Source organism: Leptidea sinapis, chromosome 1 (assembly GCF_905404315.1).
Source record: "Leptidea sinapis chromosome 1, ilLepSina1.1, whole genome shotgun sequence".
Lineage (NCBI taxonomy): Eukaryota > Metazoa > Arthropoda > Insecta > Lepidoptera > Pieridae > Leptidea > Leptidea sinapis.
In genome coordinates this window covers 6,223,818-6,249,494 of record NC_066265.1, presented here as the reverse complement: position 1 = coordinate 6,249,494, position 25,677 = coordinate 6,223,818, and the positions used below count along the sequence as shown (strand labels likewise).

The following is a 25,677-nucleotide window of genomic DNA, read 5'->3' as shown; positions in this document are numbered from 1 at the left end:
AACCCAATTCGAGATTTTAACTCGCTTACGGTATCACATAGGGTGTCTTTTTCAAAGCGGAGAGATGATATTTCCGTGGTTTTGGAATTGACAACTTCTAATAATTCTTCGTATTGATTATTAAGAACTGCGGTGGAATCCTTTAGTTGTTGTAACTGCTGTTTAATTGGTTCCAACTCCGAAACCAGAACCTCCCGAATAATACTCGGTAATTCCTTCGTAATTACGTCGATAATCTTATTCTCAATTTTACTTATAACACTTGACGATATAGTAGAATTGGTTGCCTGCGTTTCTATAGACACTGTGGAAGTGCTATTTAAATTACATTGTTTAGTGTTTGGGGAGCAACTGGAGCATATCCACTGTGATCGTGACTTTGTATCATTATTATTATAACCAACACATTCAGAATGGTATTGGTTATTGCATTTTGTACACTTCAAACGTTTTTGCGTAACAAGAATAGTTACTGAACATTTTGTGCATAAAGGCATTACGGAACTTTATATGTTAGGTAAGTAGGTAACTTGTACAAAACGATTCATCAACCACTTAGTTAAATAAGTGTATGTCTCAGATGTAACTTATTAATATTTGTTAAAATATTATTAGAATATTTACATCGCTTACAGTTTGCTCATCCAGTATAAAACCATATACGGCCGTGTGTCATATGCCTTTATCGCCGCAATCCTCAAAGAAATAAGCACTTTAGTGGAATGCAATTGTTAGCACTTTTTTATACCTCACCGTCACTTTCAGAATAATTATTCTCTTAAATACTTAGCACAATACTTTAAATTCACTTATTTAAACTATTAAGCTGTTCACGTTTTAATCAAAACATTTATTCGATCCAGACTTTATCCATTCATATACAACTTACAATAATTTAACTGTCGATATACCGCGTTTAAATAATTTTATTTTAAAGAACTTGTGTACGTGTGTAATGTAACGAGGATTACTTTATGTACACTAGTTAGTTAGTTAGTTGATATTCCCAAATTTCGTTACATGAAAGTGCAAAACAATTATCTAATTTTTGCTTTTATTGTGAAAATAGTTTTATTGTGAAAATATGAAATAAAAAGTTGCATTAAAAGCCATTAACATTTTCTTACTTTAATAATGAATTATTAATTTCGTTTCTTAATTTCGTATAAAAAAAAAACAGAAACAATTTTGAGGCTCCTTTGCACAGGATGCCGGCTGATTATGGGTACCAATACGAAATTTTTTCTGCCGTGAAGCAGTAATGGGTAAGCATTATCGGGTTTTGGTCTGAAGGGCGCCGTAGCTAGTGAAACTGGGCAAATAAAACAACATGTCTCAAGTTGACGAGCGCTATTGTAGTGCCGCTCAGATGTTTTGCGTTTCTTAAGAATCCGAGCATGACTGCATTGTAATGGGCAATCATTGTAATGGGTATCAATTACGATGACCTGAACGTCTTGCTGGTCTTGTCCCTTATTGTAGTAAGAAAAATCGCAATCGCAAATGCACATAGTATTGCTTAACTTGAACGTGAAGTCTAAGATTAAGTTGCCCTTAAAATAAAATATTAATTACCTTATATTGTTTATGTACAAAACAGACTTTAGTAAGCTGTAAAAAGTTGACGTCATTGACAAGCAGATGTTGCAAACTCCTGGTGTCTATTGCATACTTAATCAAGACCTTAACTTATCTTAACAAATTGTAACGTAAAAGTTGAGGTTCGCTCACGTTCAGCTCGGGAACTTATCTGTCTGAACAGTGTCCACAGTTCAAAGTTTGTAAAGGCCGTGTAGGATATAAGAGACAGCGGGTATTTCAATTATCAATATTTTTTTTACGTTATACATTTACGTATTCATTATGGAATCATTTAAAAAAAAATCTCTGAATAGGCCAGTTTTGGCTTTGGCATTTTAATTGTTTTGGCAAGGTATCAATTTGTATTTCATGCCTTGGGAATAGGTCCAAAGTGTATATATATATAGCTGGGTGATTACACGCATGACTTAAGATAGACGCTTTTAAGTGTTCACACCTTTTTCACAAAAACAAAGCTTTCTTTTCTTTTTCTATATTCTCTACTGCCAAACCATAACAAATCATGATTTTTTAAGGAATATCATGATTTGTCCAGGAAATTGACTTGAGATGTCGCTCTTGTAAATCTAAGCAATATGTTATATTTTCAAAGTGATAACCCTCACTTCTAAGATCGAAAGTGACAACTCAAGTCATGTTGACCCCGCGTCAGTCATGACTGACGCGGGGTGCTTACCACACTACACATTTACAACCACTTAAGAAATAAGAAGTACATTTAGGGCACATCCTGTACACCTGTACATCAACTATATGTTTTGTTTAACAATACGTCAGCAAAATCCAGGTGGGAATTCTTTCTGATGTTCATCTTAGTTTCTGTATGGATAAGGTTTTGGAGAATTCTAGTCATATCAGCATTTATTGCCTTTTTGAAATAGCATGTGGCCACCCGATCCTTTATAGTATTCGACAGAAGAACTATACGAACAAATTCTACAGATCCACAGCTTTTGAAGTGTCTTCAAAATAAAAGATAACTCCATACACACTATATTTTGTGTTATACTCAGCTATTCAATTTTGTTTTTTAGTTAGTTTAATTTTAAATGTGAAATGGCGGGATATGGTCGAAGCTGTTAATATAATTAATTTGTTTCAAATTTCAATGAGAAGAAAAAGTTTTTAAATTGAAACAATGTTTTTTTTATCAATTTATAGCCTGTTCTTAATCAAAATAAGTTTAAGAAGTAAATAGGTAGTTAAACATTTGCTTATAAAACTTTTTAAATTTTATGCTATTATATTTTTCACGATCAATATTTTGAATTAGTAACAAATTAATACCGTTGCATTAAAATTACAATAATTAATCGCTATAATCTTATTACATGCACTATAATTCACCTAAAAGACCGAGCGGTGGTTTGGGACTCTTTAAGGATTTGAGCGAGGTTTCTCTGAAGTCCGTTTCGTTTTTCTAACAACTTTCTAAGGAGGAGCTTTAAAATTCTTTAACTCTTGTATTGGCGTACCTTTGGGAGCGAATCGGAAGTATACAACAAACAATTCCAATTACTTGGCGTAGGTACTTTGAGAGAGTAAAACGTACTGGGATTTAGAAAGATGTCTTATTTGATTTATATTTTTGCACTTAGTACTTCTTTATCTTCTTCTATATATGTACATATAATGAAAATAGTCTTTGTTAGAGGCTCAATCACGCCTAAACCACTATTTGTATCGACTTATTTTTCGAATTCCAACGTTCCTTAATTAATTTATTTCCTTATAAAATTCGCCCAACAAAATGGGCGGGAACGGCTAGTTTATTATTTATACGGTGGACTTCATAGTTGAGTATGACGTAGGTTAAAATTATTACAAAATACCTTAGCCCGCAATTGTATCTAAGTATAACTGGGAGATAAAATTTACTTTGTTGTAATTGAGGTTAGACTGTGGAGGTACCGATGCACCCATACATATTTAAAAAATAAAAACTTGTAAATGTTGAACGACTCATCATATCATTATTGTTCTGCACTAGGTAAGGCCGCTGTCTGACATCCGGAAAGCGACACCAAAGTGTTTTTCATACTGTTTACGTTATTATTTGATCTCTAAGATAGGAATAGTATATACATAATGAAATTAAAAACGTATTAAACATATTCTGGACGGCCGAGTACTGTACATTGTCTAGTTATAGCATTTATTATATTCATCGCCGGTAATATTTACATTTCATGTATCTCAAAAATGTCTTAAGATCTTGATAAAGCTTATGGTGATTTCAGGGGTAATAAACCGATGTAGTCAGATCTTAGCTCTGCGAAAATTTTTATAGAGTTTTTATGCCGGTGTATTCTAGCTAATTTTCTTATGAAGCTTCAACTCTTTTACTGTATTTGATAGATCTCTTTTATGTAACTCTTAAAACATAATATTCTATGCTCATCTTGGTCAAACAAATTTTATTTTTACCAAAATTAATGGAAGGTGTGGCAAACGAACTATTTTTGACATTTTGTGAGAAGATAATTAGATCAATGTTTAGTTTAAAACAAATGAGCCCACAAGCTTGTTGAACCCGCATTAACATTCAATAACCGTTAACACACGTGATCTCATTTCGTTTCTCTTATATGTTAAATAAAAGGTTTATAATGTGATGGGAAAATTAGCCTTTGAAATCCAAATTGAATTTTCATAACGTTTCATATAGTTTCAGCGTATAAGATTGAATTAGGCTAAACGTGGCTACGATATAACCTATAAACTGTGCCCGCGTTCACGCAAATTAGGGTTTATTTGTATGAATACCTATTTTTAATGTTAACCATGCAAACGAAACATAAATTAATGCAATTAATTAACGCCTGCAGTTTTTCTAAACAGATCCAAATTCAAGGCAATTCAGATTAAAGCATACTCTGAGCTTAAAGGCCAGCAATTCATTTCTTGACCCCATCTGACGCGACTGTCCACGGTCGGTTCCCTCACCACTTTCCATCACTTGAGCCTCTTCCCGTTTATCCCCTCTTATATTTAAACAAAAATAGAACACCAGCCTAAATATAATACAAACTTGTTTTAATTTTAGTTATTCAATCCCGATTTTGAATATTTCGAGGGTATATTTATACTTTGGAAAGGTTGACGGGATGAAGCGTAACTTGCATATTTTCAAAGTAATTTATTCACAGTCAAAGTCAAATAATATTTATTCAATTAGGCTTATACTTAGCGCTTTTGAATCATCACTACAAAATATATTTCTTTAAAAAAAAATTCAACATTTCGACGCTACCTGCGCTATGTATTCTGGAAGTAGCTGTCTTCGTAAAAGACAACCCCCACCTTTACAAAACGAGATCCGAAGGCCAAACGAGAAATTTACGTTTTGAAAATCGCTTATCTCTGAAGAAATCAAACACCACTTTAAAACACTCAGTATAATCTGCATGGCACAACAAATTTATAATAAATTACCAGAGCATGTGAGAAACTGGCCTAAAAGGGAATTTAAACATAAACTTAAAATATATTTAGCGCGTAAATTTTATTATAAGATCAGAGAATTTTAAATAGAAAATGACTTTGAAGCTTTGAGGTAACATTGACAAATATGTGTTTAGTAACTACGTATTTTGAACATAAATTTTAATTTAACTATGACATTTATAATAATTTTGTTGTTTGTATGGTGCTGCATGCAATATATGTGTCGAGTTTAAATAATATAAACTATTTCATAAAAAGTAAAAAATAATTACCTGTATAAATATAAATTATAGTATATTGGATGCATCTACCTTTCGATAGTGGATACTTACACTAAATAATGCTATATTGAAATAGTTGAATTTGACAAAGAAACATCCATTTAGTAGAGAATTTATTTCATATTTAAATTATTCAAAGAAGCAACAAATTTAAACGAAAACAATTTTAAAGTACAACTGAAATTTCAACATTTAAAACACTTTGTTCCATTTCGAAACATTTTGCCAAAAGCTTTCAGTTTACGCGATGGAGATCCGAAGTGGGGATCTTCCTTAAATTTGCCTCAGTTCTCAAGCGTGAAATCCAATGATTTACTGAGCTAAAAGCCTTATCATAATCTTCCACGTCCCTCATATTTCACGCTGAGTTACTGCCCTACTAACTCACTATTTTTACTATCTGAATAACTGCACATTACAATTTAAAACTTCGAAATGTCCATTGCACTATTTTTCCTTGTAAATATTTTTGACTGATTTTAGGGCTAACCCTATAATTTAAACTTTAGTTGTCAGTCTGTCTGTGTCCTGTCTAATTATGAATGGACGGATGTCATCCATCTGACTGTCCTATCTATTTGTATGTGCGTCGGCCTATATATTTTATCTATCTGTAGATTATTTTTCTTTAAGTGCCTCTTCAGTCATAAAGGAAAACCGACAGATTTTTGAATACGAGACTCATTATCTTCATCATTTCAGCCGGAAGACTTCCACTGCTGGACAGAGTACTTCCCCTAACATCGCCATGACGATCGTTTCAACGCTGCCCTCATCCATCCTACGAGACTGGCGAGATGAAACAGTCTATGTTCTCTCCTCGGGAACTTGGGGACAATGTGTGATTTTTCCATTTAGCTATCTATGAGGGTATATTATAGTGTAGTGGAGGTTATTTAGCCCTACAATGTTGCTAAAGCCAAATCCAAATAGTTTCCTAGCAAAGTAATTGGTTATAATGCCATCAGTTCTCCATCGATAGTCAGCGGCACTTCAGTTTTCTAGCAGAAGTACAATGGCTGTTCAGATACTGGTTCTGTTACTTGTTGTTCTTCAATCTCCCCTTACTCAGCAACTCATTTGACAATAATTTGATTTTTAATTAAATACCAATGTATATATAAAGGTTGGATAATAATGCAGTTGTTATTAATTTCCATTTTATCCTGACTCACAACTTACCAGTTCCTAGAAAAACAGTTGTTCTATACATAATCCATTATTTGCACTTTACTTCGACTTTGCGAGCGGAAAGTTCTCGTAATTATTCCTTTATAATTCACAAAGGAAAAATGTTTCCCTATAAATTTGTTTGTTACAAAAGGTGGTCTTGATAACAAAATTAATATTTCAAAAACTTTTAAATACTTGGAAAGTATCTTATTCATGCAGATTTCTCGTAATACTCAATGAAGTGAGAAATTTGTTTTAAAATCCAAAGTATATATTATCTTTGAAATAAGTTTTGTTCAGTTTTAAGTTTTTGTTTCTTTTGTAAAATGAGTACACGTTTCACGATTTATGATCAATATTTTGTTTGCATCTGTCTTCTTAACAATATATCCTTACATCCGGGAACAAATAAAATGATCTCTAAGTAAGATAACTTTGTGATTCTTGATAGGATATCTACTTGTATGACTGCCACTGTACTTTTGCTGATGAATTAACACAGAGATTATTATTAATCTAACGTATACAATCTTTTCTAACCAATTTAACACATCTGAAAGTATATCTTTTTCAATAAAAAAAATAATTAAGAGAAATAAAAATGAATCGGTCCATAAGCGGTCGAATAGAGAAACTCCTAGCCTTTTTTTAAGTCCGTTGAAAACATATGAATATCAAAATTAGATATAGGAAATATATGTGAATATTGATGGGCTTTTGTTTCCTTGGTATGTACCTTAGTAACAGAATCTCTCAAAGTGATTTTCGAATGTCATGTGAGAGCAGTATTCATTTGAAAACTTGCACAATTACCAAGGATTGATAATAGGGCAATAACTATAGTATGTTACATCCATATGGATAAGGGATCTTTTATAACCGATACTAAATATCGTCGATTATTTGTGTCTAACAAATTAACACACACACAGATTAAAAATGCAAAAATAAGTAAAATAAAATAAATATATATCATCTTTGATAGGGTGCTTTTTAAGATAGTATTTTCATAATAACTCTACTTTTACCAACTAATAAAATTTAAAAAATTTTTGAAGATACTTCTTTTGGCGCAATAGAGAAAAATTTTGAGAGTGAATTTTTACGATGCGCGCGCACACCGACACTTGAATTCTACATCGTGAAGTTAGTTCTAGGTGGCATGAAAATCGATAACTATGTTCAAGTTATATATTCTAGTATTTTTATATTACGAACACGTGTTTCGTAACAGTACAATTAAACAATGTGAATAAATAAATATTATTTTGGTGTTTTTATTAAATCAATTTCATATACGATGATGATAGTATTTACTAATAATTTATTAGTATATCTATATATATTAAATATTAGTGATAAAACTGATTTGAATAAATTGTTTAGAGTGCATTTATAGATTTGAGGTTAATTGTCGGTATGTATAATTTATTTACAACATTAATTAAAAATTATTACATTATTATCTAAAAAAATATTTTTCTTTTCGTTTTGTTTTATTTCTGGTAGGCATATAACAAGTTTTATGAATAAATAAAAAAAAAATTATACTTGTTTATATTAACCTGAAATGCTGAGTGTTTATACTATCTTTGATCTTAACTATTTATTAAAATTTGATTTATTTTTCCATACGCCAAAGAAGTGTAACTTCTTTATTAATCACTCTTATTATAGTGCAAATTTATAAGTATTGTCAATGTTATATATTGTAATGTAAAGATAAGTGTACATTTTTCAAACATGCAAACCCTGAAATAATATTAGATGTTTAAGCAAATTATGAAACAACGTAATATTCAACACTCCACATGTAACTTAGCTAAGTTGACGTCTAAGTTTGTTCCGAGTTAACAGGAATATTAAACCACCAAATGTCTCCTGAGGTGTAACTTGAGTCCGGTTTTCGTAAATTAAATAGATTTGTGGCCTTTACAATGCAATGCAAGTCTAAAATCCTATTCAAAACACACTTTGCATGAAACGTATTATGAACTAGTTCAAAGAGAATATAAACACTACGTTCATACAAGTTTAAAGTTCTGTTACGCTATACCTCCAAGCTCTTTATGTTTATATTGTTACAAAAATCATAAATATGTTCTACTAGAATTTATAAGAAAAGAATAATTGAAAATTGGATGGGGGAAGTAGCTTTAATACAAACATTATTTTGATTTTCGTTGCCACGCACAAATGTTTATAAACAATCTATCCACGCATAATCCGATGCAATTGTTTGATTGTAAACGAAATGTTATTTTAAAATATTGTTACGTGTCAGGACTATATAATATATACATTTAGACTATATAGTTTGCATAACACATGTATACTATCATTTCACATCAACAGACATTTTAAGTATTGATAGATATTTTTGAAGAGAAACTTATGTAGGTTTCTAACACAATACTACACTTCTACATACTTTATTTCATTTTGCTTAAGACTGTTTTATAAACAGAACACATGTAAGATGTAGCTGGAGCTATATTCTAAGCAGAACCCTCCGGCCATTCATTTCGTACGAGAACCTTTTTTAGGAATCCCTCTTTAGCTTGAGTCACGCACGACTTGGTTTGATGTCGTGCTTATCTCTGTATAGGAACTACTACGCCCGGATGCCAAGACTTGAATTACTTCTTTTTTTATTTAACCCTTTTCGTATTTTTTAAACATAGCTAATATTATATTAGCTTTTAGGGAGCTTTCATTAATTATTAATCTTAGATTATTCTCCGCTGCGCTCCAAAGTCGCTGTCGCAAAGTGCGGAAACTAATACTACGCCCAATCGCATACTTGAGCCAGTCTCGAACAATGTTTGACCTTGACGTGCCACATGTTCTGTTAAACTTTGCTAAAACTTGAAACTAAAATGCCGGGTTGCGTAGTAAGACTTTGTAAAGATAACACTACAAGAAATAAGAAAGACATTGGGATAACATATCACCAGTAAGTATTTTGTATTTTATTAATTTCAATATAAAATAACACGAAGCGTTTGTTACAAAATTTGAAAGATGCCATTAAGTGTCAAGATGCCACGCACACACGCATCTAATAGTTGCCGTAATAAAAAACTATTGTTCGAAGGTAGTGCGGTGTATAGATGGAGATCAATACATCTAACATTACAATAATTAATTTTGTTGTCCCCTGTTCTTGTAATGAAATGATGTCACAGCAAAAGAGTCAAATTGTGTGTCAAAAACTTCTTCATAGAATTATTCATCACTACACAGTATAAAAAAAGTCGCTCTCTCTGTCCCTGCGGATTTTTATGCGTTTTTTTTAATAGATAGAGTGATTGAAGGGGAACGTTTATATGTATAATAACATCCATTAAATAGTGGAAAAATACTGTTATTTTTGAGGTTTCTAATGTGATGTCGTAAATACTATTACATATTTTCCGCTTACATTGCAAACGCAGGCTGAACCCTACGAGATTTATCAAAATAATGTACTAAGTATTGTACACATTGAAAAGGTCTACAGAAAACTCCCCTATACGTCTATGTCTTATGGATATCCCACAATAATTTTTTTTTTGTTATTTCCTTTTTACGACAAATAATGGCTAATTTTCGAAGCGATTTTAACCAATACAGCATTAATCCTTATCAATTAAAATACATACCTTAAATACATTGTTGATTTAATATAGATCTATATGGCCTTTTACAGCATATGATTTACATGAATATTTTCGAAGATATTACACATTTAAAAATTGCGAAACGTAGCGTTTGCGGTGAAATCTGATTAATTGGTCGGATTCTAACTTAAATCAAAGAGTTGGAACTGATTAACCGTTTTAACTTAAATAAAATGAACAAACACACGCACATAAAATAGTAAGATATTTGATACATATCATAGGAATTTAATTTGTATATTTAATCCCAGAAGACAGGGATATCACTTAAAAATAACAAACGTGTTTAGATTTGAAAGAGCGACATATCAAGTCAATTTCTTAATATGCAATTATTGGGGTTCAGCAGGTTATCAACTGTAAAGTAGATCCTGTAGAAGGAGCCACAAACTGAGAGTAGAACAAGACACACCAAGATTTACGGTCGATGCGTCACTCGAATGATTGGCTGAGATGGTAAGAGCGCTCGAAAGCAAGCCGAGAGGCGTGGGTTCAGGCTCCATATGTAAAGGTATAATTTAAATTTGTATATTTAATACCAGAAGTGAGGGATAAGAATTAGAATAACAAAACTATTAACATAACATAGGCTCAATAAACATACCTTTTTACGTATACATGCAATTATTTTTATTTTTTCCGACATAAATATGTTTTCAAAAGCGCGGCCTAATTTGAAAGCGAGACGCCGTAAATTTAACGCGTAGAGCTGTAAAGTTTTGCGGTACAAAAAGTACACTCATATATTCTAAGAATACATCACGGGGTCTGGCATTTGAATACGCAATGTTGCCATTTTAATTTTACCTCCCCTTTCGTGGGGATTTTAAGGGCTTCGAAGTTTCCGTGACATGTTCCAGATTTATGCTGTTGTGGGCACCTCTGTTAAATGTTTAGAACAGAGAGGTTTTTATTATTATTGTCTTACTTTAACAGTATTAGAGAGTTTTATGGCAAAACTATTTTTTACTACTAATTGGATGGCGTTTGCTTGCCATAAAAGGTTCCTAAAAGCTATAAGAAATAGAACTATTTGTTACTTTGACAACAAAACGATCTGATTCTATTTGAAAAAGATATTTTTTTAAAGTTGGAATAAATTTTGTTTTCTTTGTGGCCTTATAACTGATTGGTATCATAGTGCAGCTTTCAAAGTCAAAATTGTAGCTTTCCGAATTAAAATGTACGAATCAAAGACCTCATCCAAGCAAAAGAAGTATATATTCGAAATCGGTTCTGGCGCCTTTAAGTAACTGGCGAAAAAAAAAATGATTAAATGAATCGAGATCCTCTCCCTTTTTTGAAGTCTGTTATTAGGGAAAAAAGAAGTTAAATCACAAAAAATCCTCTAAGAGTGCAGCGAGCGTTTCAACTTAAGATTATAAATAAATCATAATATATTATAACTGTAGATCAAGTGCCGCGGCACGCTACGCTCGGCTCGTGCGTTGTCATTAACAGTGTTGATTTGTTTTTGAAACTACTAGTGAACAAGGGTCGATTCGGTTCTGGCACTCGCCGGCCGTTGCCGTAACCCGCTCCGCTCGGCTCGTGTGTCGTGTTCAATAGTCTAAGTGAACAAAGGCCAATTCAATTAGGTTACAATTAGTTGATTACAATAATGCATTACTAAAACAAGAAACAGACCAATCAGCGATGGCCTCATGAAGTAAAGACAAAAAAAAAATGAAGTCGATTGACAATCTACCGGTTAATTATAATATCACAGCTTTGACAATATACCTGCGGCATCTGACGTAATTTAAAAAAAATTGAATACATTTACGAATAAATATAATTTATTCGTCCAGTACCCCATATGAATAGTAACTTCGTTAAATTTATTCACAACTTACAAAAAACACCAACTCAAAACCTCTGCCCTTTTTAAGGCAGTTAAAATACAATTACTCGTAACGTAAAACAAATCAAGTGTTTGTTAGTTATAGTTTAGAAAGTGTTAACGTTACAGTGTAAAAGTAAATGTCATTTAGAAATCTTATCACGTTTTGTTTTCCCTCAAAATTATGACGACGAATAATAAAATATGGAAGATTATTATGAAATTTCGTGATCAGAATATATTTCACGCGGTATTAACCACTAATAAAATATGTATGAACTTACCTGAACACCTTTCCGTGTTTGAAGACTTAATTCAATAACTGAGCCTCTTAAGAGGGGCTATTACTACCCACTCGTTTATATAAAAAGAAGAAATGTTTTTCTATCCCCATAAATATCCAATTATGATTTAGGACTTCATTAAGATAAAATAGAACTACAATAGTACGTTTTACTGTTACGAAAGTTCATAGTTACACAAAAGACATCATCAATACGATTTCCTGCGAGAAAACTTTGACATTGCAATGAATTTTCATTCAGAACAGAGAAATATTAAGAAAGAAAAGGTATGAAAAAGTGTAGACAATATTCTGTTCAAACAATTAACTTTAAATTTCTTAATCATAAGAAAAGAGTTTTCTCTCAATCTGCAACTTTCACTAAAAAATATACTGAAGTCAAACATCTCTCCCGTTCACACGTTTTTACGATTGCCAAGAAGTTACAAGTTACCACCGTTGCCATGGAAGAATCATCAATAAAATTCGACATACCCGCATTAACTTAATATGTTTTTTATTTATACATTCTTTAATTGTATAAAAATAAAGTAATTTTGCAATGTCCAAGAAACGGTTAAACTCTAAAAATAATATATATGGCAAAACAACGTTTGCCGGGTCACCTAGTTTAATATATATTATGTGTACAGTTAACGCGGTCGAAGTTACAGATAGTACAAAAAAATCAAATTTCAGTCTGTCTGTCTATTGTTAAATATATAACGTTCTTAGAATTTCTCCTTACCTATTCTATTAGGTGTCGTTATTTTTTTTTTGAGAACAATCGAAAGAACATGGTTACAACATTTTCAAACCAGGAGTTTGAAATTTTGAATGAAGAAACGTTGAATGCACGAGACGATTCGAGCATAGTGAAAACTATATGGAGTCAATATATATAGGTACGAAATATAATAATTTTACCAATAGTATTCTTCTAGGTCAAAGTCAAGGTGAATAAAATATATAATGAATTATCTTATAATAACAGGTTTTAAATAATGATTATTGATATTTCATTTAAATAACTGATTCTACCATATGTTCGGAATAATCAGAATATAGAGGGTGTGAGAAGAAGCTGCACAGCAAGTTTAAAAAAATTAAATCAATTAGTATTTTACGTTTAATGTGCTGCATCCAATATATCCATGTTGAAACTTAAAATATTTTTTAAATATCAGCAGAGCTGGCGACGCTCCTGTGATTCCTCTGGTGTTGCAAGGGAATGTGGTCGGCGGTGATCACTTAACACCAGGTGACCCGTACGCCCGTTTGTCCTCCTTTTTCCATAAAAAATAATAATTATTATATTATAGCATATACTATACATACATATATATACAATATTACATATTGGTCGACGACTAGAGCCGACTTTACCGCGTTAAATATCCGAGCGTTTCGTATAATACTAACAAAATAAATTGCACATCACGCCTTAACAAGTTTTTCACTTCGAAAAATAAATAAGGAAAATTCAAACAAAAAGCTCTAAATGTTTTATGAAACCGCATTAAATTGCTTGTTATATTGAAGTTTCAGATATCTAATAACAAAGAGATATAAATCAATGTCAATGAAGGGCAAAAAAATTGACGCGCGGACCTGAGGAACTAATATGTAACGGTGACGATCAGATACTGTGAAAAATGGTTGAGGGTCAGATGATGTATTAGAGTATCTTTTTACGTTACCTCCGTGAAACTCACATATTGAGGCATTCGTTGTTTAAGAGTTTATTATTTTTGCGTTTTTCTGGTGTGTCACATTTTTTTAATTGTTTGTTTAACAATTGAAGACATCGTTAAGATTATCAGGTTATACGTAGATCCAAACGAAACATAATATTATAATCATTTTACTATAATAAATTACAAATACAAATGTGCATGCCTTAAACGCTCAAATTATATCTACGTATTTTTTTAAAGTAAAAAACGGTCTATCTCGATTTCCAGCGAAACGACAAGTCGTATGGAAAAAAAAATAGCCAAGTTGTACGTATTTAAGAGATCTACAACTTTTGTTACTACACTTTTTTCACAAAACCCCAAAATTTATGTGAAAAATTAAAAAAAGTGTTCGGACTTTTATTTTTATTTTTTACAAAATAAATTTTGTGAAAAGTTTCCTTTTAATATCCCAAATACACTAAGTGTGACAACATATTATGAATCGAGACTTACATAATATGATATATCAGCGTTCTTGACTTTAGTACATTTATAACAAGAACTAAGAAATAAATCTACCTATCACCTTTCAATCCTGAAACTATTCATTGATAAAAAGTATGTCATAGCCTCTGCTTTCTAACATCATCTGGACCGAAGCAAATATGGTTCCAAAACACTACAAATACTTCCAAAATGTCCGAAATCCTCCAGGAGTCACATAAAAAGCACCTATTGCTCGACTTAGCAAGGAAGCTCTTATAAAAAAATCCACTTTCAAAACGACGAATTCAACTCTATGCTCAAATAAGAATAGGACCTAAAGCTGACATAATTAATTCTCATTTCATGTAATTTTAATCTATCTAATTGATAATGTGTGCTGAACTGTAAGCGTACGAAAAGTACAAAGTTATTTATATATTATTATTTATATATATCAAAACTAAAATCTGCTATTATGAAGTCAAATGTTTCCTATCCTAATGTTTCACAAACTTTGACAACATTGAACCCATTTCATTTCCTTTCGGGATATTTTCCGCTTACGTTATTCGGCAGCGGATATTGTACGTTAACAATATTTTATGTAACTCCGCAGCTCATAAAACTTGTGTATCAAATCAGTGCCATAATATCGCGAAATGTGCTATTTTATTACATTTTCCATACTGATTCATGTTATAAATTTCATAAGCAGCGCTTGGAAAAGTGCATTCAATCATTTTGATATTGGGTAGAAACGCAGCCAACTATTTTATTTAAAACACCCATTTGTGTGGGAAATAACGTTGAAACTTGACAATATGCTGTATTTATAGCTTTTTATAGAAAACGATTCAGGACGTTCTTTTACTTTTTAAGATTCAAGACGTTCTATCATATTCAAATTCAAATGTTTTTATTCAAATTTGGATTTGACAGCAATTATTGAAAGTCCAAAACCACCACCCATTCCAAAAATAATGCCTCAGATCTGAGATAAATAGGCGCACTAACTCAGCGGGATTTGTGGAATCATTAAGAAAGTCATCTATGTTATTGTCACCCTTACCATACATACGTTTATTAACAATTGTTTTGAATATCGTAATACATTTGTTTTAAACATTTTCTGGGATCTTGTTGTAAAAGCATATAGATCGCCCCACAAAAAACTTACTAACTCGACTTAGCCGAGTAGAAGGCATAACAAGTTTATGTTTGTTCCTCGTAAGTAAGTTTTAAATATAACTTTATAATATAGAAATACTTTTAATTTATAAGCTAAACATTTGGGTATCAAGAAAATATAAAAATTGATTTTAGATAATTTATTGATTCATCCATAAATTTTTATTTTAAATAAGAAATTTTTTTATCTTAATGGACGAAAAGGGAATCTATTTCTAGTACTTTTACCGCATAAGTTATGTATTTATTAATTTCAAAAAAGAACATATATATTATTTTTTTGTTTTCTTTGAAAAGCATGGCTATTTAGCCTACATGTAATTAATTATCATGTCCAGAAGATAATAAAAAAATTATGCTGATTTAAGTTCCATTATGAACATATTTCCCGGGATCGATTTCAGTTATTTTACTTCAGGGTGTTTTAATATTGAACATTTACCCAGGGCTACAATGCATTATACATAAGCAATCTGAAAAGTAAACAAAATTTTTGAGCCTTAAGTTCAAGATCCTCATAAAAGCTAACACCAGGCACATCCTGTTTAAGTGGAGTTTATTGCATGCAATAGAGAAGCGTTACATAGAAATTCTACTATTTATCCTATACGGAATTGTAATATTATGTTCGCCACTGTAAAGTAACCGATATAGTCCAAACGACTGCGAAACTGAAGTGGCAGTGGGCAGGGCATATAGTTCGACTAGATATGGTCGTTGGGGCAGTAAAGTCCTCGAATGGCGACCACGTACCGGAAGACGCAGTGTTGGCAGGCCCCCCACAAGATGGACCGACGATCTGGTCAAGATCGCCGGAATACGTTGGATGAGGGCAGTGCAGGACCGATCTTCGTGGAAATCTTTGGGGGAGGCCTTTGTCCAACAGTAGACGTCTTCCGGCTGATGATGTGTTCGCCACTGCCAATTTTTTTTATAGATCATTTTCTGGTGACGTCAATATTGGGTTTGTAGGAACTTACTAACATGACTCCTTCATCAGTTGATCGCAGACATTATCAGTATATATACGAGTGGGGAGCTCTTATGCACAGAATAGCGGCCACGTGGGTACCACAGTGGCTCCTAAAAATATTAATAATATTCTGTTTATTTAAAAAAATGAGCTAAACTGACAGCTGACAAATCAAATCAAAATCACTTCATTCATGCAGGTCAAATTGATTAGGACATTCGTTCTAATCGGAATAAATGCACATTATCGCTTTTGTTTATTTATATGACACGTCCATATGCATATAAATGATTTATTTAGTTATTAAACGGTTTATGCTATTCATGTAAAAATAAATTTGTTTAATGCTTTCCGTCCTATATTCTTTATGTATTTAGTTAAGTAGTTATTTTAGGCATTCACTACATCTCCTACAACAAGAAAGCATAAGTATCGTTGTAGTTACTCATCGATAGGGAAAAATCCAAAGTTATGTCTGAAAAATAAAATAAACCTTTACTCACATACTATATTGAACTAAACTACGTGTTTTTATTTGCTTACATTTAAAAAAACATGTTTAAAATCGGAAGGTAATACCTAAGTAAATGCGCCTTAAGTTTATCCTAACCAAAGCCACTACCCCCCACACCTGGTTTGGTCTTGCTTTCGCTACTAGCACGGTAGCCCCTTCATAAACTATAATTATTTTTTTTTTTATTGTTACAGGGACTTATACAAAGTGCTAAGCTGTACATTGGAACCGACGACGTAAATACAGTATGCACTAAGGTAAGGATTATTATATTACTTTCAAGCCAGTGATCTCGTATTTTGGTGCGATTTATTTATAAAGCAGTTATGTTAACATAATATATAACATCCAAAACATTATGACCGATTTATGATATTTGGTATTTCTTTGTACTAATTTATAAGCTAAGTTATATTTAAACCGTGTTTTACTCTTTTTTAGCATTTTTCTCTTTTCGTTTATAAAATAGACATTTAATTAAGAGTAACTTAAGAGAAAAGCAATTAATTTTAAAATATTACGAGCGTCAGTCTGTCACTTTATTGAAAGTGATCACTTCGATCCATCTATTGAGTCACAAGATTAATCACAATAATTTGCCCTTCTTAAAAGTGGTTGAACCAGCTCTTTTTGACACTACCCCCTATAAGAAATGATAATGCTCTATCAACCTTATTTATTTTATATATCCGTATATAAACAACGATAAATTAAAAAAAATATATTTAAAATTCATATTAAAACATTATAGTTTTGTGGAAAACACTTTACGCATATATTATAGTGTATTTAGCCGAAACAACGGCAGCAGGGAAGTATGCTGCTAAAGCCACTGTTATTATCCACACAAGATGCTGAATTTTAGTAGTTTTGTATATAATTGTAATATAAAATCGTATTACCTAAAAACGCTAGAATAAGAGTAACTCACCTTACTACTAACATACTAACGCTTAGGTGAGGAATGAGCTTTCATGATCCTAGCGAGGATCATCGAATCGTTCCCCTCAATTTCGTTTGCAAGAGATTCAGATATATTTTCCTACGTCATTCTTACTAACATTATAAATATAATCCCCGCGCGTTGAAATAGGGACAGGCCACCATCTTGGTGACCACCAGTGTAGATTAAATGTCACCAATATAAACAACCACTTGGTAACTGACGACTGAAGTCACGCAGACAAATAAGGGGTATTAGCTTGTTGCTTTTGTTGGTTATACTTCTGATGACCCTCATAATTATAAAGATTTTTTTAAAACATACTCTAATTTATACAAATTAAGTTTGTAACCAAAATTAGTGACGGGTGCGGGTTTTGAACCCGCTTGTACGAACCCCAAGAGGTCGCGGGTCCGAGTTCCGCATCGTTCATATCCCAGAACTGAGGGACATACTTTAAAAATAACAAATTATTGAAATTTCTGCGAGAGTTTGTTATTAAACTGGCTTTCAGAATGTGTGATTATTTAATCATATAACAATAGCGTATTATGAGCTAGAAATAAATCCTCGAATACTTCATAACCTGAAACACACAGAAACATATCACGATACTTTCCTACAGTATTATAATTATTTCGATTCATTTTAATAATCATTACTTTCAGAACACCAAACTTCCCGAGAGTGTAAGTATTTAGCCGCATACTTGATGTAATTGTGCTTAGCAGCAGTAGTAACTAATTAGATTTATTTATTTTCGTAGTTTATAAATTGTATCTTAACAATATCACACAGCAATATTTTCCATTTTCGACACAACTTACATAACTGGGTATTATTAAAAAATAACAAATATATTTGAAATACATACTATTCTGGTGCTTAACTGTATTTTATCCAGCCAATGAAATTTGTACAAAAACTACAGAAAACAGACTACAGACACTATAAGAATTAATATTATTCATGCCATGGAACCAACGAAAATTTGAGTTAAAAATAAACGTTAACATAGGTCTCACAAGGAACTTTGGAATGAGCTTCTTTGTGCGGTGTTTCCAGGACGATATGAGGCCGGTATATTTAATATAATTGGCGTTCCCAGTAAAAAAAGAATATCTACACATTTAAGCTTCCAAATTACCCACAGTGAAAATCGATTTCATGAATAAAAAAAAAATCGGAACTGTGTTTTACATTGAAGACAACCACAATTAATTCCATAATATTTCCTTGAATTACTTATTTAACTCAAAGTTAAGGATTATATTAACAAGAATTCTACTCATAAACATGGTCATGCCATCAATAACAAGAAAATTATCTTTATTTTATCCTCCTTAAAGTATTTATTACAGTAGTATTCATTATTTTATTCATGAATATTTATTAAAGCAATAAAAATATGAAGCTCATTAAACATGGTCATGGTTAAGGTCACTTATCAATTGAAACACACACTTTCTCCGTGGGAAACTTCTTTACTGTCAAACCATACTCTCTAAGTCCTCATCATAGTCCAACACACCAACCAAGTCCAGTTTTCAGGCTTGATGTAGTCGATACTTCTTTACAGGAAACCTTATCAAAAATCGTGTCAAAGTACACCTGTGTCATGTTATCTTCAATAATTCAGTAACGTCTTTATAGAAAAAATGTAAAGCCTAAGGTACTAGAGCGTCATCTTGTAATTTTGTACATAGTTTCCTTAAATGACAGAAGTGAGCATCATGAAAGTTTTTTTTTCTTTTGGAATTACACGACTAAGGGGATTAACTTAGGAATAAACGGTTCCATGGAAATCAGTCATTTTAAAACATAATTTCTTTAAATATTAAGCATTTCAACATTAACAGTTAGATATTTTTGAAATTTTATATAATATGGTAAGACTAACATAAAACTACTGTAGCATTAATAATTAATACTTTTTTTGTAGAGTTCTGACACGATCGAAGAAAGTAATGTAAGTTTAGTAGATATACTATATTACTATACCACATTACATAACTATAACAATACACACACTTGAGCATTAATATCATTATATTAATTAATTTTTAATTTAAATGAAATAACCACTTAAAATTAAAATAATTCAAGTTGTTACTAAATTTCGAAGTGAAATGATTGAATGTATAGTTTAATAATTTATATTATATTATATTATTTAATTATTTGTATATATTTAATGAAAAGCGGCTAAATAACTTAACAACACATATTCATAACAATTTAATAAACATTAATCGACTGATTTCTTAGTGAATACCAAAATTCAAAATTTCCGTTATCGTTTTTAGGTTCCTCGAGCCGAGTTCTTAAAGCGCCCTATCAAAGTACGTTTTATAACTTTAACGTATCGAATTGGCTGTTATTTTGGTCTTTTGCTTTATATAGTAGTTAAAAAGTTTAAAACTAGCAAACTCAGCTTCTAGCTTTGGTATGTTGCAGCTTTTGGTAGCTCTAATTGGTTTTGAGCTTAACTCGCACAGAACAAAAGTATGATTGGAATTATTTAGTTTACAGATATTCAAGGCAACGATCCCGGTTTTTTGGAGGGTAAGTTGATATTTAAGTTACTAAACATCATTTTTAACTTGAGATTTTTTGCTCAATCTCCAATTCAAATTTGATGGATGCAGCCCAGAATTTTACAAATTTTCGGACACTTATTTATCAAGGATAGAATTTTGAGGACTCCACACGCCACAAATTCAGAAAGTTTTAAAACAAGTTTGCAGGGTACTCTAAAAATGTTGTGTTAAGTGATGCATTGTGCATATAAAAATATCATTCTTACCATCTGCCTGTCGGAGAGAAATATTTTCTAGTTTGTAGGTGCTTGCAGTTCGATATGATTTGGGTACTTTCAAACTAATCACCTATGGAAACCTGGAAAAAAGCCAGCTATGCTTATTTGGTTCTTCTGAAGTAGCAAGATAGTAAGGTAGAGGTGACCACTTACTAACAGATGGTACACATGCTCGTTTATTCTCTTATCCCATAAAAATACTAAATATAAAAGAACAATTGTGTAAATTATATTTCTTACAGGAATATCAACGGATGAGCCAGTTTTGCTAGGATTAAGGGGTAAAAAAGGCGATAGAGGTGATAAGGTTAGTACCAAGCATAATGAGAGTTAAAGTTTACTTAAGACTATCATGAGGTTATTCAAATTATCACTGAAAACAGATATTTTAAGAGTTTATAAATGCGATAAAAATAATTACTTTGTACTTTACAATAATAAATAAGTACTAAGACCCTAAAATCAACAGCAATGGCGATTTACGTATTCAATTTATATCTAAATTAGATATTCAAAATACTGTGATACAGTTTTTATACATATTACACCTGGTTTATTTCTATCAAATCGTCTACGTAACGGTCTTCTGATTGAAACAGTTCAGGAATAACACCGTCATTGTCAGATTTGCGTACCATAAATGTCCAATATTAGAACACGATGAACCCCTTTCATGACTCTCCAAGTTGCATGTCTAGTGCTGACTGTCTAATGTCCTTCGACTGTTCGACCTTATTTGTTCGTTATCAGCAGAGATGTCTTCTGATGTTTCCCTGCTCTCATCCACTCTAAAGACATCTAAATACTGTCAGTCGTATTTTTCTATCCTCCAAAATACTTTAGATGTGGTTAAAATAACTCTTGCTTTAGTTATTTTCATTAAAAGTACCGACAAATATATATTTTCTAAATATACCAAATGAACAAGAAATCAAAATAATGCTATTCTAAAAATGTAACACATTCATATGATTCGATTTTACTTTACAGGGTGAGCCTGGTGAGACGATAATTGGACCTCAAGGACCTCAGGGTCTACCTGGTGTTCCAGGAAAAGATGGATCACCGGGCGATAAAGGGGTAAATTCGCAATTTTTTAATCGAGGAAAAGGAAAAACAGGCGTTTGAGTCACCTTATGATCACTGGTTTCCGAAGCTCACACTCCAGAGGAATCATTGGAGTGTTTCCTGTCTTTTGAGAAGGTGTACCCGCTTCTAAATTGAAAATGTATCTGTTTTACTTCGCTTTATCTTCCAAATGATTAAATTGACGCACATATGTACTTAGGTAGCACTGTAAGTTTCTGGATTCCAATTATTGATGCCACATATTTTCAAAGTAAGCGCATAATATATTCCTACACTATTTGCACATTTTTATACCAGTTGTTGTATTGATGAAGAACGTCTTGCAATGCATTCACCGCCTCTTTAGGGCTTCTAATTCGTAAACCTTTTAGCTTATCTTTAATTTTCGGGAATTAATTGCAAGGAGAATATCCAGACTGTATGGTGATCGCGTTCTGAATTCAGCGAAAACGGCAATAGGCATCCCTTCATAAGAAAAGACCCTTACAGCAGATTGGCTTTTCCTTTCAGGTTCTAATCGTGCGTTATCTATCTAGTTAAAAATCCGGCACTTGGCTCAAAATAGTGCCTAATGCATTACGAATTTGTGGACCTGTAATATTTGTTTGTATTTGTGTGTAAAGGTGTCCAATATTATTAACCAACGGTGGACCATAACCATAATATTAGTTTGGTAACAGAGATGATCATATCGACGTCTGAATTCATTGAACCAAGAATGCACAGAGCTGCAACAATATACTCTTCTCAGAGCGTTCCATTTTTGTTTGTAAAATCATGCCATTACAAATGGCCGCCAAAACTTTCATTATGGCCCCCGTATTATATTTATATATAAATATATAGAAGTGATTCTAAAAATTCATACTATATTTTATAGGAATGTAGTTGTTCAACGCAGCTGGTATCAAAGTTATTGGCGGATATGCCAGAATTAAGAGGACCACCAGGCAGAGCAGGATCTCCAGGAAAAGATGGGGAACCTGGATTATCCGGTAAGACGGTAAGACTCAATTACTGTATAGCACGATTGAAACATGTTGAATGTTTTAAATTCTTGTTTAATTATCTGAATATGCATTGCCATGTATTTGAGTACCCACCAGAATTTTGTTGACAGAAAAAGTTATAGTAAGACTATAAGAAAAACTAAAAGACCTATTATACTATGTGATGATTCCTGTTCATTACACGGGCTGCATTGTCGAGTTAGGTTCGTGAAATACACAAATTTTGAACGGCATCACAATAGTGTGTTAGAATAGCTACTAGAGATAGAGTATAGAAATTACAAGTAAAGCGAATTTAAAAATCTAATAACCTTTATTTATTACGTCTTGACTCTACATCAGTTCGTAAAGGAGCTCATGGGGAGAAGAACCGATAAGAAACTCTCAACTCATCTTTTAAATCATATAACAATGTATACAGTATAATCTATGTAAAAAATACATCCAACAAGTTGAGGAATCTTTAATAAAATCGACTTATCTTAAAATACTAAAATAACACTTACTAGCCTCATTTAATATTCACAAGGGTGACGCTATTGGATTATTAATAGATATTTGAAGGGATAATAATATCAGAACAGAAAATAATGAATAATAATTATAATTACTTAAATCTGACGTGTCCTTTCAGTGCAGCAGCTACGAGTCAAATGTGACTAAGCACTACTGCGCTGCACCAATAAAACCTTAGTAGACTTAGGTTGGCAATGCGAGCTCGAACAGCCAATCAGGAACAAGCTTCTATTGGCTGTATTGACTTTAAAATACAAATGAGCTACTTTTTAGTTTTAAGATATAATAGCATAAGCGTATATAAATAAGATAACACGAATATTTTATAATTATTACAGGGTCCCCGCGGTCCTCAAGGTGAACGAGGTTTACCTGGGGATATTGGCTTACCAGGAAAAGGAGGACCTGTTGGACAAAAGGGTGAGCCAGGACTAAAAGGTGATATGGGACCTCAAGGACTTCAAGGTCCAATGGGTCCACAAGGACCGCCTGGAGAAAGTCGAAAGGTATTAAAATGTAATATTTCTTTTAATATTATTAATAGTATAAAATGATAAATCAGCTACGAATTAGGAAAATTAAAATATTCTTTTACCCTGCTATTATAAAATTAATGCCCACAGCACTGAACTAGAATGAACAGCTATGAACTGATACCAGAGGATTTTTTAAATTTTATCACCCTTCAATTAATCACCTTAATCATTATCCCTTCAGCAAATATTTTCAAATTGTGGAGTAATAATACTGGTCTCTTAAAACCACTTTTCTTTGTATATTAAGTTGATATTTTTATATATATTTTATTAGGGTGAAGATGGAAAACCTGGAGAAAATGGAAAGCCAGGGGAACCTGGGATTCAAGGTGATCCTGGAAAGGATGGATTAAGGGGTAATTATGGAAAATATTTTGACCATTGCATGCAATTGCATTTTTGCATTTCACTGGAATTGCAAATACGAGAATGCCCTATTTTTTCCTCTGAACAATATTAAGAATTTACCATCATAGGTATTTTAATACATAATAATACTACTAATATACTACTTAATAATAAGCATATATTGGATTCGTTATAATAAGATACCAGTTGTTTACCAGTGGGAGGCTCCTTTGCACAGGAAGCCGGCTAGATTATGGGTACCACAACGGCGCCTATTTCTGTCGTTAAGCAGTAATGTTAAACATTGTTAAACTGTGTTTCAGTCTGAAGGGCGCCATAGCTAGTGAAATTGCTGGGCAAATAAGACTTAACATCTTATGTCTTAATATGACTAGCGCAGTTGTAGTGCAGTTCAGAATTTTTTGGTATTTCAAGAATCCTGAGCAGCACTGCATTGTAATGGGCTGGGCGCATTAATTAGCATCAGCTGAACATCCTGCTCGTCTCGTCCGTTACTGTCATATTAAAAATAGAGCGAGTAAAGATGGAAGTAAGTAACGGACTATATAGCTATGACAGTAACGGACGAGACGAGCAGGACGTTCAGCTGATGGTTATTGAAACGCCCCGCCCATAACAGTGCAATGCCACCGAGGATTCTTGAAAAACCCAAAAATTCTGAGTAGCACCACAATTGCGCTCGTCACCTTGAGACATAAAATGTTAAGCCTCATTTGCCCAGTAATTTCACTACACAGAAATGCTTAAACATTACTGGTTCAAGGCAGAAATAGGCGCAGTTGTGGTACCCATAATCTACCCGGCATCATGTGTAACTGAGCCTCCCTCTATAAGTTTGTAAATTCAATTTATATATATATATATATATATATATATATATATATATATATATATGTATATTCATCCTTACTATACGGACTTAGTTATATAATAGTAATGCTCCTACTTATATATTGATGACTGGCATAAGATGTGACAACATATTATACAGATGAATTTCATAATATAAAGCAATTTTAGACTATTATTACTATTAATATCTTCAGAATCATTATAAATCCATTACCAATCTCTTAACTGAAACTGCTGGACATTTACAATAATTGTATACTTTACCAAATATGTAAAATAAATATGAACTTTTTAATAAACTATTCTTTTTAAAAACTTATAAATTTATTATTCCACACTTTTACTTCGTAAGATATTTTCCTAAAAATTTTATCTTGATTTCGTATTAATGTTATATTCTAGGCAGTTCAATA

General features: G+C 32.2%; 1 protein-coding gene across 8 annotated transcripts in view; it reads left to right on the top strand.

Annotated features, from left to right (window-relative positions):
- LOC126968464 (collagen alpha-1(XXII) chain-like) overlaps positions 1–25,677 on the top strand; it is a 122,985-nt gene that overhangs the window by 74,825 nt on the left and 22,483 nt on the right. For 3 of the 8 annotated variants that reach the window (XM_050813579.1, XM_050813530.1, XM_050813521.1), the window contains exons 4-13: positions 17,326–17,388; positions 18,743–18,763; positions 20,017–20,043; positions 20,381–20,416; positions 20,600–20,639; positions 21,135–21,199; positions 21,883–21,972; positions 22,862–22,984; positions 23,846–24,013; positions 24,318–24,399. In XM_050813579.1, the coding sequence (XP_050669536.1) occupies positions 17,326–17,388; positions 18,743–18,763; positions 20,017–20,043; positions 20,381–20,416; positions 20,600–20,639; positions 21,135–21,199; positions 21,883–21,972; positions 22,862–22,984; positions 23,846–24,013; positions 24,318–24,399 (715 nt within the window). The remainder of the gene's footprint in view (positions 1–17,325; positions 17,389–18,742; positions 18,764–20,016; positions 20,044–20,380; positions 20,417–20,599; positions 20,640–21,134; positions 21,200–21,882; positions 21,973–22,861; positions 22,985–23,845; positions 24,014–24,317; positions 24,400–25,677) is intronic. The other 5 variants (XM_050813538.1, XM_050813546.1, XM_050813554.1 and 2 more) reach the window with 5 other exon arrangements.